General features: G+C 38.0%; 1 protein-coding gene across 1 annotated transcript; it reads right to left on the minus strand.

Annotated features, from left to right (window-relative positions):
- Nucleotides 1-1,654: 1,654 nt before the first annotated feature.
- Nucleotides 1,655-2,580, minus strand: LOC118851295 (olfactory receptor 6C2-like). Its single transcript, XM_036760757.1, is given in 2 exon segments — nt 1,655-2,124; nt 2,127-2,580. Coding segments are annotated over 2 exon segments (924 nt in total).
- Between the last annotated feature and the right edge of the window lie 13,723 nt (nt 2,581-16,303).

Consider the following 16,303-nt stretch of genomic DNA (forward strand, 5'->3'; position numbering starts at 1 on the left):
CCTTCACTCAAAAGTGTAGGGCATAACAGCTTATAAGCCCTAACCAATGTGTTTGCTTTTATTGGTCAGGCAAAAGGTAAAATTAATTCAAAACAAAGGCATTTAATGAATAGAATAAACGGAAAAGAAAAAGTAAAATATTTTCCCCTTTAAATGGGATAACCAGTCCAAGGGGCTCACTTTGTAGCCTGTAGTAATGTCTCCCAATGCTACATATATGTAATGACAGCAATCTATCCAACTTTCTCCTTAAGTAATTGTCTTTAAGTGAAGATAAAACAATGGAGTACTTAAAGGCTTGAAAATACTTGGTGATATATCCAAAGGTCTGAGCAGTAAAAATGATACGTGTGAATAAATGTCAGTAAGTCAGTTTTCTTTTATTACTGAACTCAAGGAAAGAGGAAATTGTAACAGACAAATGCATTTTTTTCCCCTTTATACGTTACCAGACACAAAAAAGTGCCTTTATTTGGGGGGTGGGGTGGGAAGTTACTAACCAAATTACTTTATGGCCCTCATTCAGTTTTACTTTTTGGTCATATGATCAATAATTTGTCTCTTACAGGTCAGTAAAATACGGTGCTAAAAGTGAGTGGGAGTGGAATGCAAGGAGAAAGATATTTTTAGAGGAAGGATAAAAATCCATAGGTTGCCACTGAGGGAAAAAACAGATATGTTAGTAAAAACCGGAGGGTAGTAACTTTTGCTTTCTTAATTCAGGGCACCTGACTTTCAGCCTTGAAGATTTGTTTTATTTTCAGGCTTTGGCTTTCACCTTCCATGGTTTTAAGCCAAAATCCCCATATGATAAATTATATAAGTCTAATTTCAGTGTTCAGGCAGGAGATCTCAGTATTTGGGCTTTTGTATTTTATAACATGGACCTTCAGGCAAAATTGATTTTTCTCTTGTCTGCACTACTTTGAGCATTCTCTGACTGACATTTCCACCATGCCCCAGGAAGGTCATTATTTTGAAAACTTAATCATCCTGTAGGTTCTCATCAGCCTTGGTAGTCCACCTCATCAGTATTCTCTGCCTCTGATTGATTGGATGGTGGAACCATGAACTCCAAAGGAGAGAGTCGAGCTCAAACATTCCTCCAACATTTCTCATCTGACTGCACTACTTTGGGACTTTCCTGACAGACTTCAACAGGCCCTCATGCAGAGTTTCTTTCTTCTCTCTGCTACTTTTCAGCTTTCTTTTGTGTGTGTTGTCTTCCCAATTAAATTTTAACTTCTTCTGGGGCAGAGATTGTCTTTCTTTTTTCATATCAGTATCTTTGTGCTTAGCATAGTGTCTGCTATGTAATAGGCATTTAATAAATGTGTTTTGACTATTAAACAGAGGATGGGGAAATTATTTGATAATAAGTGTCTTAGACATAGGTGGTTCCAAAAATATTCACTGGCTTTTATAAAAATGAAGTGGTGAGTGAAGTGGTTGAAAGCATCCCTTTAAAAGAGGGTTGGAGTGGGGAGGGAAAAACCTCAATCAGTGAAGATTTCTGGATAAGAGAGAAAAGGGGCTGTGAGATTTCAGCCTGTGGGTAAGATGGCATTAGTAAGAGAATAAAATTTGGTCATAGGACTCAATAAAAAGAGTTCAAAGCTATTCAGGTTTTCTTTTACTAACTTCTCTTGAATATCTATTGCCTCTCATAGCTCAATACAATCTTTTTGAATGTGCCTCTGAAAGCTTTTATCACTTGTTTATTCCTCAAGGTGTAAATAAAGGGGTTCATTACTGGTGCCACTGAGGTTGCAAGCAGTGTTACCACCTTATTCATAGCCACTCCTTCTTTTTCAGAAGGTTTAATATAAATGAAGATGCAAGTGCCATAAGTCATGGAGACGACAATCATGTGGGAGGAACAGGTGGAAAAGGCTTTTTTCCTTTGTTCAGCTGAGGGGAATCTCAGAATCGTCCTGATAATATAGGCATAGGATAGAACCACTAACACTAAGGTGATGATGAGTGTCAACACAGCCAAAGCTAAAATCATTCTTTCTAGGAACTGTGTATCAGAGCATGTGATTTCCAGCAACGGTGATACATCACAGACAAAATGATCAATAATATTGGAGTCACAGAATTCTAGCTCAAGACTCATACCTAGCACAACCCTGACAACCAACAACCCAGGAGAAGCTGGTTACAGACTCTGTTGTTTATGATGGCTGCATAATGTAGGGGCTTGCAGATAGCTACGTAACGGTCATAAGACATGGCAGCCAGGAGATAAAATTCTGAGGCCCCAAAGAAGATACCAAAAAATAATTGAGTGAAACATCCGTTATAAGTCACAGAATAGTCCCCAGTTAACATGTGGCACAGGAATCTGGGAATACAGACAGTTGTGAATGACAATTCTAAGAAGGAATAATTTCTGAGGAAAAAATACATGGGAGTTTTAAGGTGTGGATCCACCCAAGTGAGGGTGATGATGGTTAAGTTTCCAGTTACACTCAGCATATAGGTTAGAAACAGAAAGATAAAAAGCAGAACTTGCAGCTGTGGGTCATCCGTCAATCCCCGAAAAATGAATAATGTTATTCCTGTATGATTTTTCATTTCTGATCTCTGACTTTTGTTGGATCTGTATGAGAGAGAGAGAGAGAGAGAGAGAGAGAGAGAGAGAGAGAGAGAGAGAGGAGAGATTAGGGCTGAAAAGAGCCATCATAAAATAAGTCAACAAAGCAATATGCTTATGAATTCTTAGAAGGCACTGTTGGACCCTTGTTTTCACTAGCTAAAAAATTAATCCTGCCAACGTTGTGTCATCCTCAGTGTTTTGAGCTATGTATCAGCTACTGAACATAATATTTTTCTAAAGACTTTTTTCCCCTATTTATCTTTCTATTTTTCCCTCAGTTCTTTGCTTCCACCCCATTTCTTCCAAATTAGCCTTACATTGTGTAACATAAAAGGTGGTGATTCCATTTGTTTTTCCACCGTACTCATTTCCAGATACACTTCCTTCACTGAATCACTTTATGACCTATAAAAAAATTAAGCAAGACTAACATGGCGACCATCTATGATAATGAGTGCCAAACACACTTGTCTTCACATAGCACAAAGTTTTCAGCCATTCCCCTACTGTCAGACACTCACCTGGTATCTACTTTGTTGTTATCACAAAAAGCACCATGATCTCTTGGAATATATGTGGTACCACATTCTGTCTTTGACATCTTTTGGATATATACTCAGTTGTGAAATCGCTGGCTCAAAATATGAACATTTTCTTCACTTTTGTCAGAAAATTTCAAACTGTTTTGTGCATCCTTTTGACCAATTCTGGGAGAAATCTGGAGAGCTTGGAATTTTCTGACCTACTCCGCCATTTCCCCAGAATCCTCTCTTGTTTTGTAGCACTTCTAATAGTTACCGCTAATTTTCCATTCTTATCTTGGAAACTACTGCTCAAAATGGTTTCTTGGTGTTATATATTTGCACAGTGTGCACTCTTTGAACTTTCCTAACTGGTTCCATGGGAAATTCTGTGAATTCATGCATCTCCTATAAAAGCCCATGTTCTTCTCTCCAACTTCACACCATTTGTGGGCTCTTTTCTCTATCATAAAACCAGGATGCTATAGAACTGGACCATACATCCTTTATGTTGCTCTAGGTCCTTGTGGCTTCTTCTTGAGCAAGCTCCCTCTTCTTTTAAGGCAACAGAGCTCAGAATAGAGCACCACAGACATTTTATTTGTCCAGCATTTATCTATTAGAACCAAAGCAATGCTGAGATTCTTGGGAGTGGGGAGGTGATGGAAGGAGAAATCAGGGTTGGGACTTAGAGCAACAATAAGTGTTGAATTTTGAAGTATTGGTGGAAGGCATCAGTGCCCACCAGCTCCAGTAACCATTTTCTCCACATCCCCATAGTCTTTAGGGGGCTTAGCCCATTAGAAATCTCTACCGTAAGCCACCCCCATGTGACTGAGTGTGCCATGCACTATTCTGTATCCGTGCTTGCTACTGCCATATATAAGACCAGGGAGCACTGATCTCCTAGTTCCATTCTACTCTCTCTGACTACATGTTCTCTCAAAAAATGCTTCACCAAAGAACTGCCTTAAAGTCCCAGACTAACAAGCACATCCAAAGGAAATCAATCCTCTGGTTCCATAATGGGAAGTAGATTATGGTATCTGGCACAAACTTCTCATAGTAAAGGGTGTTGGTGGAGCAAAGGACAGTATTATCACAGTAGCTAGTGGGAAGGGAGGGGAAAATTTTCCTATAGAAAGTTAGGTCATTAACTGCTTTGGCAATTAGGTCAATGCATGGTGGGGGAAGGCAGAACATTTAGGAGAGTTAGGCAGGGATAATAAGACCCAGGAAGCGGCCAATTGTGCCAATGTTGCTGAAGGAGCACAAGGTGATTTGGGGGGACAGTAACTGTGCAGGCAGGAAGCAAAATCTCCTAGAGAGGAGGCACCCACAAATGCTGAGGTAGCCCTCCTGTTTCAATCACACCTATCCCAGAGGAAGACATCTAGGGGCACAGGCCTATTTGCCCTAAGCCATTCATTCTGAGTCACCCTCTGCTAGAAGGCATCTTTCCACTCCCAATTAGATTCATAAAGCCTCCACAACCACTCACGTGGTTTCTTGACACCTTTGTTCCAACTTGTATTGGGAGTAAAGAAAATTCCTCTCCTGTGGACAATTGTAAGGTCATTTCATATCCATCCACAGCTGCAAACCCTCAGCTCTAACGGTTTCTTTTTCTGCCTCATTTCTAGTTGCCATATTATTTTGATTGTGAACCAACTTTTCTGCATACTTCTCTCTTACCTTAGAGGCAGTTGGTGGTTCAGTGGATAGAGGGCTGGGCCTGGAGTCAGGAAAAGCTGAGTTCAAATCCATCCTCAGACTCATCCTAGCAGTGAGACCCTGGACAAGTCACTTAACCTCTGTTTGCCTGACAAAAGAATCCACTAGGGAAGGAAATGGTAAATCATTCCAGTTTCTTTTACAAGAAAACCCCATTAACAGTGTGGCCCATTGGGTCTTGAATAGCTGAACACGACTAAACAGCAACTCTATTACCTTAGCTCATCAGCTGCATTCTTTTGTACTTCTTGGATATCTCTTGTTTTTTAATCTGTGAGACCTTTCAGAGAACAAAAGGGAAGATTTACCGTAAGAAAAAGTCCCAATTACAAAAGGTTGCCATTAGAGTTTTAAAGGGGCTTCTTTTCACTCTCCAAACTGTCTCCTGATCCTTTCCCTTGGCTTCTAATGCTTTTCCCCATTTCCCCTTATGTAGCAAATCCACTGCATCCCAACACTGGACTCCCTATTTAATTACTTCTTTCTCCAGTGAAGTAACAAAAGAACTAATAAATGAAACCACAGTAAGTAATAACAAAAACTGGTAACTGTCCCTTCTAAAGAATAGCTGAACTTTTAGAAGGTGATATAATATTATCATTATTTAGAAGTGGCATTGGAGGTTTTGGAACTGGAGACAATGCATGTATAATTCCCTAATGAAGATTGCTAGATACTTTGCTTCTGCAGAAATTGACCTCAGTGGGGAGTATTGGTTAATTGACATTTCTCCCCTGCTGTCCCTTTTCCTATTTTTAAGGTAACTGTTTGTTAAACAATTTCTATTTACAATGATCCCAGCCATGTTCAGAGGTAGGAATAGCCATAGAGGAAAAATAAATCTTTGTGTCTAGTTTTATAGGCAGTACATTTATTTCTGCAAAGGCTCGGGATATTTGAGAGTGAAACTTAGAGTTCTCTCTTTCCCTACATAGGGGTGTCAGCTTGTGCGTTGCGACAAGGTTCCTGACGGGAACCCCCTTTTCAGGATCCTTGTTGTGATCATTGTATAATCTAGCTTCATTTCAGACAGGAACATGTCTTTGCTCCATCACAGTGGAATGCTGCAATAAGAAGTAACCATAGTCCAGCATCACCCTTTGCAAGTTATACTTTGCATCTTTGTAGATGTTCTCTCTGCCTGCTCACTCTGTCCCTGTGATTAAGGACAGGCAATCTAACTTGCTTTGAGCAGGATCCAATCACAATTGTTTCTCACTAACCACAAGCTAATTCTACTCAGTAGCAGTACAAATGTTTCCCATCTACCTTCAATTTTCCAGAATGCTCCCCTGCATTGGCTTCCTTTGGAGAATCCAATTAATTATGGGAATGGATTTGCTTGGCTGTTATAAAATATTCCCTATAAAGACTCCTAATGAAATGAGGATTCTGTATCACAGAATGACCAGTTCATACAGTGGAGAATCCAGTATTGCAGACACCAACAAAACCTGGAAAAAGATCTTGGATTCTTGGATTCATGATTATTGGAGAGGCAATTTCTCTTTTGCTTAGGTTTTTTAGGAAAGATTCCACATAAAGCCACAATAAATTCTGGAGCCAGAATTTTGGCTTAGTAGAAATTTGTCTCTGACTTTGTCTTCCTGACAGACTCCCTCCTCTGATCCCTATGGCTCACTGTGCCCCTTAAACAATCCCTTTTTCTCTGGGAAGCATTACCCTTCCTTCTTCCTCCAACAGAAGTCCCTTCAGAAGTCCCTTCCTCTTAGGCTTGAAAAATTGCCCCTTTATGTGTCAAGTCTCTTATGGCTGCTTTCCTTTTCAGTAAGGAAACTTTCATTCAAAGTAAATAATGATGATAGAGGAAGTTCAAGAAACGTGTAGCATATAGTAAAAGAGAAAGCTCCCTGTACCACTGACATCATGCAAGTAACTCACCTATCTATGAAGCTCTAAGCCTGACCCAGCTTCCATGAAAAGGTAGACGTAATTCTGAAGAATATCTCAGATACAAATGTTGTATTTCATTTTGTAAAATCCATAATGCTTGTTGGATTTTTTTTTTAAAATCTTGTCTGTGCTAAGCACAGAATTCTCTTTTTTTTCCTCCATGGATTTGGGGGATTGCTTGTCTGTTTCTGGAAGCTTGCCCCGATTCTTGTAGTTTGGGTCACTCTACCCGCTAATTTTGTTTTCTACGTTGTTCTCAGTCTAAATGTGCTCATCTGTACCCTTACTGTTGGCATTGCAATTGGACATAGAGATAGTTAGGTATCGCCTTTCACTGATGATTTTGTCTTCTTCTTGATGTTGCCTCTGTTCAGTCTATCTGTAAATTTGATTATAAGGCTAGAGGACAGAACAATTCCCAATGTTTGGGTCACTTGGTCACAATTGTTTTCTTTTCCTAACTTCCTTCTTTCTTTTGTTGAGGGAATCAGGGTAAAGTGACTTGTCCAAGGTCACACAAATAGCAAGTATCTGAGGCTGGATTTCAATTGAGGTCCTTTTGAATCGGACCAGTGCTTTATCCACTGTGTCCCACAATAGTTTTTCAATAGTTACTACCTAATGATATTTAGTAGCAAAGCAAATGTTTCCCATCTGCACTTACGTTAATTTCTTTTTCTATTCTGCATTGGAATAGGGTTCCTAGGGAGGCCTCAATTGGTTATAGGGATAGGAATCACTTGACTATTGTAATACATTATCCACCAACAGCCCTGAAGAGTTTTTGCCCTGAGCTTGGAGAAATGGAGCTTCACTCTGACAACTAAGATGTTGGGATCACCTCAGCCTAAGTGCTCATATAATATAATGCAGGATTCAATGTTAAAAGCTCCATCACAACCAAGGTGCCCTGACCTAGGTCAACTAGAGCCATGATTAGATGAAAGATGAAATATCCCTCCACCAATATTGCTTCAAAGGAAGATCACATAGAGATCACCTGTGCCAAAGCTATAGCCTCTAAAAGGCTTATCTCTGGACCTGCCTACTCCCTCTTTCTCTAAGCCCCATTTCCAGGAGCATAGTGACCTCACACTGCCCACTGTGGACCCTACTCTGTTTTCTCCTTCCAGTAGTAGTGAATGCTGAACCTTCCTCTCCTCCCTGCCTTTCCTTTTTCTGAGCCCTATTCCAAGCTAGATATTGCCTAGGACGGATATTTTAGCTAATTCATTCTTTTGTACAATTAACAAATTACGTCATGTTTTAATCCTCTCAGGGATGCTATTTATTCAGTGAGGAAGCTTGTTCATTCAAAGGAAATATCTCTAATTGTCAAATTTAGGAAGTGTACATCATGAGACTACAGAGGTAGTTTTGGGGGTAGCCTGTAACACACCCCTCACATTAGAAAGACCAGTATGTAATCTATGTAATCTAAGCTACCCCTATGAAAATACTCTCACCACAGAGTACATGTCAAGGATTATGTGATACAAAATAAAAGCAGCATCTCAGAAATTCATTTTCTGTCAGAAACATATATAGTAATTGCTAGATTTTCTTCCTTCCTTCCCTCCCTCCCTCCCTCCTTCCTTCCTTCCTTCCTTCCTTCCTTCCTTCCTTCCTTCCTTCCTTCCTTCCTTCCTTCCTTCCTTCCTTCCTTTTGATAGGTCTGACCTCTGAGTTCTGCATAGGGAATCAGCCACATCTATCCCCATAGCTTAAAAAAAATGAAAAGTGATGATATGGCAAACCAATATTTTACATACTTTCCTGCCCATACTTCGGGTCTCAGCAAGCAGTTTTTGTCCAATAGTCCCTGGAATGCCTCAACCTGAGCACCAATGAAGTAGTGGAAAAGCATACATCTACTTCTGGCCACATTATCTTATAAACTCATTACCTTACCCTAACAGGCAGTACAGAGTTCACCTAAGTTTCCATCTTCTGGAATATCTGAATCCTCTCTCTCATTACTGTTTCTAATATGAACCTACATCAGAGATTCTGTCTTGCTTTAAATGCAGAAAATATTTTGATGTGTCATATGTTGCTGAAAGACAGAACCACTGGAAAGAGGACGGCCTCTCTGGTCCTGCCTTTCCTTTGATCCTTTGATCTCACCTGTCCGGGCAGGAGACAGGTTTCTCTCCAAACTATACACTAACAGCAGAGGATATCTTTTTCATCTGTCCAATGTGCTACCTGTGTGTGGGGACCAACGGAGTTCACAAATGAAAGGACCTTTGGGGAACCCAAGTTCAAAAGCCACTAATGAATCTCTATTGCAATCAGCTTTGGCAAAAGACACAAAATAGGCAGCTGTGGGACCAGTATCCATCAGGAATGGAAAAATTATCAGTAGCATCCTACACAGGCTTTGTACACAGCAGTGAGACAGGTGATGGAGGAAGAATGACCTCTCATTGCTTCTCTCCACACTTTCTTATATATTGGTGTTCAATATAGTTTGATTCTTCACCTCCAGCAGTTCAAATACTTGAGTATGCACTCCACACACACACGCACACACACAAACACACACACACATGTACACACACATACAGAAAGAGAGAGCGAGAGAGAGAGAGAGAGAGAGAGAGAGAGAGAGAGAGAGAGAGAGAGAGAGAGAGAGAGAGAGAGAGAGATTAATTTATATATTGTACAATGTACTGATTTTTTAATGTATTAGGAAGTCAATTAGTGCACTAGCATTTATTAAATGCTTAGCATATGTCAGACACTAGTTTGAGGTCTGGGTTAAAAAAGAGGACCAAAATTTTGTCCCTGTTCTCAAAGACATTTTAACGGAGGAGACACATGCAAATAAATGTACATAAGATCACCTCCAAGTGAAGGCACTTGGCTAAGGAAGTTGAGATAGAACCAGAAGAGGCTTTTTGCTGAAAGCAGGATTTGAGCAGCATTGAGGGAAGCTAAGAGATGGAGGTGAGGGGCCACTGTGCTCTAGGCTTGGGGGAAACTTAGTGCGACATCACAGAGTTGGGAGATGGGGTATCTTAGGTAAGGAATAGCCAGTTTGCTTTAAGGAGAAACAAGACCTTTGGTTGTTTGAGTGAGAACCACAATTACCTTTAGACCCGTGTTTTGATATCTCTAAAGATTGAGTGGCTACAGATGCCTACAACCAGTATGTCTCTTGTCTGAGAGCAAAGCTGAAAGATGCTAACTCTACTGTTACAACTTTAGCTCAAGGAAGCACTTAAAGGAATAAATGGTAGTATGAAACCTGACTTCATTGGCAAGACCTTCCTGTCAGGCAATCAAATATTTATTAAGCAGATACAATGTGCCAGTTTTTGCACTAAGCACTGAGGATACAAATAAAACCAAACTTTAAAACAAAGTCCATTTGCCAGGAGCAAGTCTAACAGGGAAACAACTATGTATAAGCAAGGTACATACAGGATAAACTGGAGATAATATTGGAGAGAAGACACTTAGTATTAGGTGGAGTGGGAAAGGATTATTGTAGAAGGCGGGATTTTATTTGGGACTTCAGAAAGCCTAGAAATGGAGATGAGGAGAGAGAAAATTTCAGATATGGTAGATAGCCAGCGATATTGCCCAGAGTTGGGAGATGGACTGTCTGGTATGAGGGTCATCAGAAGGCTAGTGTCACTAAATTGTAGAGTATACTTCTACATAGATAGCTATGTTTATATACCTCTATCTATCTATCTATCTCTCCATCTAGCTATCTAGTTGTAGATATACATAGAGACAGGAAGATAAGCTAGAGAGACAGATGGACAAAGATTGTCTTTCAAAAGGACATAAGGAAACATCAGATTTAACTCCTTCAACAAAAGATGGAGTTTTGCTGGAAATCTTGGTGTTCATGGTACACACAAATAAGTGATTAAGGTTGGAGAGACTGGGCAATTTACCTATAACTACATCCAAGCACAGAAATGACCCCACCTTCTGTCAGGTGTCTTGTGTAGACAAATCTCTTGCAATTCCTTATTACCCATAGGTGAGCTAATTAGAATCCTTTACAAACAGGTAAGTGACAGATGGTCATCTATATCAATGGACTTCAAAGAAGAAAGGCAATCTGTTAGTTGTGGAAAGGTGGTAAGAACCCATGTCCCAGAAAGACATTTTAAGGAAGGTGAAGATAAAATGAAGTAGTAAAATGAACCACAATTCAAATATGGGGAGAGAATTAAACTTATGAGCAACATCTTCTCTGTCTATATCTTCATCTATAGACATTCCTAGAGTACAGACACATTGTACAGATCGTAGGAAAGCTACTAGCTATCCTGGGTCTACCACAAGGTCAGTTTTAGGGATACAAGACTGTAGTTCTGAAAGAGACTCTGACTACCTATACCATCAACTTCAAGTATAGTTCAAGTATAGCAGATAGGTCAATAGGTCTCAGAGTTAAGATTATTTGACCTGTGTCCAGGCTAAGTTAAAATGTTACAGGGGAGTCTGTAGCTAGATGATAGTCCTAATGTTTACTCATATGATATATGCCTTGCATGTAATTCCATATTATAGCTGATTAATTACTGCATTTTTAGTATGCTGAAAAATAATTTTATTGTTCATATTTATTTGTTCCTGTATTTATATTATGCATATATCATAGATTCACCTCTTTGTAGCTATGCATAGCTTTGATTCTTGTTATTTTAGAGGAACTGTTTCGTTATTTTTGGATTTATAATCCCTCTATCTAGCACAGTGCCTGGCACAGAATAGGAGCCTAGTAAATAATTGTTCATTGTTTTGCATATACACTGCTGTTTCTGCATATTGTATAGGACTACTGAGGTTATTTTTGTTTTACTTTTGCTTTATTTTCTGTGCTAGGATCAACTGAGGCTAGTTCAGCAATTCAGACCTGGAGTAAGAATGCAGTGGGTGATAAAATACTGTAAATACAACATTGCTTTTGATAAGATTAAAAAGTTTACAATTCTTAATTTAATTAAAATAAAATATTACTTCATATCTGCATTCACTATTGCAAGTGGCAGCATTCAGGAATGTGTTGTTCAAGCCAGTTTATTTGTTTCCCTTCTGGTTTTTACTTCTTTGGATTTACTTGTGTAAAACCTTTTAAATTATATACAATAAAAAGTTGTTTATTTTATCTTGTGGGATCCCCTCTATCACTTATTTAATCATGAATTCTTCCTTTAGCCATAGATCAGAAAGGTAGTTTCTTCTTTTCTTCTCTAATTTGTTTATATGACTTTTCATATCTAGGTCAGGTATCCATGTGGAACTTACCTTGGTGTATGGTGTAAGCTACTGATCTACATCTGGTTTCTGCCAGACTGCTTTCCCATCACATTTTGTCAAGTAATAAACACTTCTATCAGTAACTGGGCATCTTTGAGTTTATTGAACATCTTGCTACTGTGTTACCTTGATTCTCTATGTTGTGTACATAATCTATTCCACTGATTAAAAAGTACAAAATCATTCATCTTTAAAGTCCTTGTGTATGGTTCTCTTCTTATTGGTAAAGACAGATTACTCAGTGTTCTGTGTCTTCATGAGGGGCTGAGTTGGTGAAAGCATGGGAGAATAGAAATGTCATTCTTCTGACTTCTGGCTTGAAAAAGGACATCTGTTCCCAGATTATTTTCAAGTTCCTAATGGAAAAGTAAGACCTTCTCCAGTATGTCCCTATTTTTGTAGATGAGGAACTGAGACCAATGAAGGTTAAGTAACTTACCCAGGGTCACACAGTTAGTAGGTGTCTGAGGACAGGCTTCAACTCAGATCCACAGGACTCTATACGGAGTAATCTATCCACTGTAGCAAATAGCTGTCCCCACATGTTGCACCCATTTCCCATTTTAATGTAAAGTTTTTAAGGGCAGAGATTCCCTCACTTTAGTATTTTGTTCTCTAGATTTTAGCACAGTTCTGTGCACTTAGTAATCACTTAACAAATTATCTTTTTTTTTTTCTTTTTTCTCCCTTCTTTACACACCTCCCCTCATCTTTTACTCGTACTTTTGTCACCCTTTCTTCCTAAACACACTTAACCTATGGTTAGTTCAACTAAATATTATTCTGTATTCTTGCCCCCTCATCTATCCATCTATCCTTTCATACTTTCTTTCTTCTTTCCTTCCTCTCATCCATCCTTCCTTCTTTCTTTCCTTCCTTCCTTCCTTCCTTATTTCCTTCCTTCTTTCCTTCCTTCCTTCCTTCCTTCCTTCCTTCCTTCCTTCCTTCCTTCCTTCCTTCCTTCCTTCCTTCCTTCTTTCCTTCCTTCCTTTCTTCCTTCTTTCCTTCCTTCCTTCATTCCACCTATCATTTGCTCAAGTCCATGAGGAAGATAGGGCCCCTCTCCTTACCAAGGTCAAACCCTCAACTTTTGCTTTGACCCTATCTTTTCCCAGGTTTTTTTGGAACTAACTTCTTCAAGAACTCCCTCTCCCCCAACCCCATGACTTTCTCTTTAAGTTTAAATCTCTGTCTATCCACTATCTCCTTCCCTGATGCCTTAGAACTATTTATACCTTTCCTCTCTTTCATAGCTTTTCAGAATGGGTCTATAGAAAGCCATCTGTACTCATTGGTGTGCCCTTCTGCTCCTTCTATTCATTTTTATCTCCTTACAATCTTGCTTTAGGCTTCATTACTGAACTGAAATTGCTTTCTCCAAAATTACTAATGATCCTTTTATGTATTTTTAAAAATTTAATTTGTGTTAGTCTGTACTAAAACATAATCAAACATGAAAATTTCCATGCAAAAAAGGCAAAAAAAATTATACATGGAATTATGACTCTATCACACACAGCTTGAGTTTTCCCAAAATGTTAGTTTCAAAGTTGTCCTGTTTACTTGTGTCTCCTCATGAAATTTCTGTGCCATGTTTGCAATGTTAAAATTATCACTTTTTCTTTCTTTTCATCCTTCTCCTTATTTTTTCTCTTTGTCCCCTTCCCTCCTTCCCACTCTCCTTCTCCTTCCCCCAACGGCCTCTCCCAAATTTTGAGAAGAAAAAAATCTTCCTATTTTGCAAATTAGACTAATCAAGCAAAATATATTCATACATTGGATATCTCTGAAAAATGAATTTTCTGTCCTGCATCTACTCTTCATCAATTCTCTGAGAAGAGGTGGGAAGCGTGCTTTATGATGAGACATCTGGAGTCAGTAGTTCATTGATCCATTGAATTGACTAGAGTTCCTATGTCTTTCAAAATTTTTTTCTTTAATAGGTTAATCATTTTAAAATTGTCTTTCTGAATCAGTTCATTTCACTTTGCATTATTTTATACATCTGTTCTCCTTTTATATTAATCTGTTCCTTTTGTTATTTTTTATAGTACTATAATATCCCATTACATTTACATACCATAATTTGTTCAGCCATTACCAATTAATGAGCATTCCTTTAGTTTTTTATACATTATTATATACTGTTATAATTAGAGGAGTTATTGTGTTAAAGTTTAGGGATATTTTGGTTACATTTCCATTTTTTTAAGGATGACTGCAACAATTCAAAGCAGCATAAAAAGAGCATTAGTTTACTCCAACAGCTTTTAGAGTCTTTCTAATAATTGTTATTTTCCTTTTTTGGGGGTTATATTTTATAACTTACTAGGTAAAGGACAACAACTCAAAACTGTTTTTATTTTCGACTTCTCTTGTTATTAATGATTTTTTAGCATTTTGACGTGGCTATTGATGAATTGGATTTATTCTCTTGAGAATTAGCATTTTCTGTTCTTTTACTATTTTTTCTTCGGGGGTGATAGTTCTTGTTTTACTGTATTTGGCCTAGGTTTTCTTTTAATCTATCTTAGATTTCAGACACTTATCAGAGAAACTAATATAAAGATTTTTTTCCCATCTGGTTGATTGTTTCCTCATTAATTTTAACTGCATGATGCAGAAACCTTTTAATTTTAAGTAATCAAATTGGACCATTTTATCTTTTTCAACCCTCTCTATTCCTTGTTTGGTTATGAATTCTCTCCCTAGCTATAATTTCTGTGATTTGTCTATAAGATTATTTTTTTTAAAATTAGATCATGTTTGAATTTGGAGGTTATTGTGATATATGGAATTAGATCTTTGACTAAACCTAATTTCTTTTAGACTGCTTTTGATTCTGTCCTCCCTAACCCCAGCAGTTTCTTTGCAAGAATGGGTCATTCTAGTAAATGTATTTATGAAAGACTATGCTACTTTGCTGATTGCATTTGTGTATTATATAACTACTCTTCTACTGATCAGTTTTTCTAGTTTTCAGGCAGTACCAAGTGGCTTTGTTGCTTATTTTCCTTAACTGTAGTTTGAGATCTTTTAATACTATGCCTCTTTGCCACGTTTTTCATTATTTGCTTTGAGATATTGACTGTTTTTTAGCACAATAAGTTTTGTTTCTAGGTTTATAAAGTAATCCTTGTGTAGCATGATTTGCTATGAAACTAAATAAACAAATTGAGGAGCCTTATAACCTCATGTGCAGTGGAGCTTTCCCCAATGGTGATCACAAAATCTTTGGATAATCATCCAGAATTACTTTTGCATTTAATGAAGGAGGGTATGTCAGAAGCAATGCAACCAGTGTAGACAATGCGTTCATTCAGCTGAGATGATACATATGATGGAGACAACGTATCTGGCAAAATCTATTTGAAAGCTATTAAGGAATTAAATTTTTTCCCTGACTGACTATTGTATTTTTAAGGAGCTTGACATTACATCCCACATGCCTCCATCCCCCAAGTAATAGCGAATGATTAATGGAAACACCTTTTTTATGGAAAATATTATGTCTTCTTGGCAGAATAATGTAGAAACACCTATCTGATCAGCTACAGTCAATTGTATTAATATTATAACTTTCTCAGAATATACCAAAAGTCCCACTTGGTTACTGAGTATGACTAACTCTCAGCATTGTATACTCTCGTAAATTTGCTCCCTTTGTTCTTTCTCTCCCAGGTTCACTCCGAACAACTCATTTTCATCTTTTTTTCAACAAAGTAATTAAAATTACTCCCTTGCTCAACCTGGGAGAAAAACACCATAATGATACTAAGAATCTGTACCTGTGTTTGAACATCCCTCCCCTTAGAATTATAAATAACAATGAGCAATGTCTTGGATAAGCTAGAAAAATTTAAAATACCAAGTCAATTCTTCAGTAATATATGAACCTAGCAGAGACAAACAGGAAGGAAATGTAGTGGGAATAGTGTAGTAATAATATCATTAAGTAAGGACAGTAGTCCTGCAGCATTAGGGGCCTAAGTCACCTATCCCTCCATGCACAAATAATGGCCATATATGTTTTCTTTCTATATGTTCCTTAGATGTATATCTGCTCTTCTCATGGATAATATGTCCACTTGCTACTCAATTTTATGTGAGGAATATGTTATTATTACTTTTTTAAATGTGCTATCTTTTTAGGTATTTTTTATTTTAACTAAATGTGTTCTCTGTTTGAGTAGTAAAACAAAATATGTTGGTAGAAGGTAGGGAATTACGGTTTTGAGGGGAT

This window comes from Trichosurus vulpecula, chromosome 5 (genome assembly GCF_011100635.1).
Source record: "Trichosurus vulpecula isolate mTriVul1 chromosome 5, mTriVul1.pri, whole genome shotgun sequence".
Classification (NCBI taxonomy): domain Eukaryota; kingdom Metazoa; phylum Chordata; class Mammalia; order Diprotodontia; family Phalangeridae; genus Trichosurus; species Trichosurus vulpecula.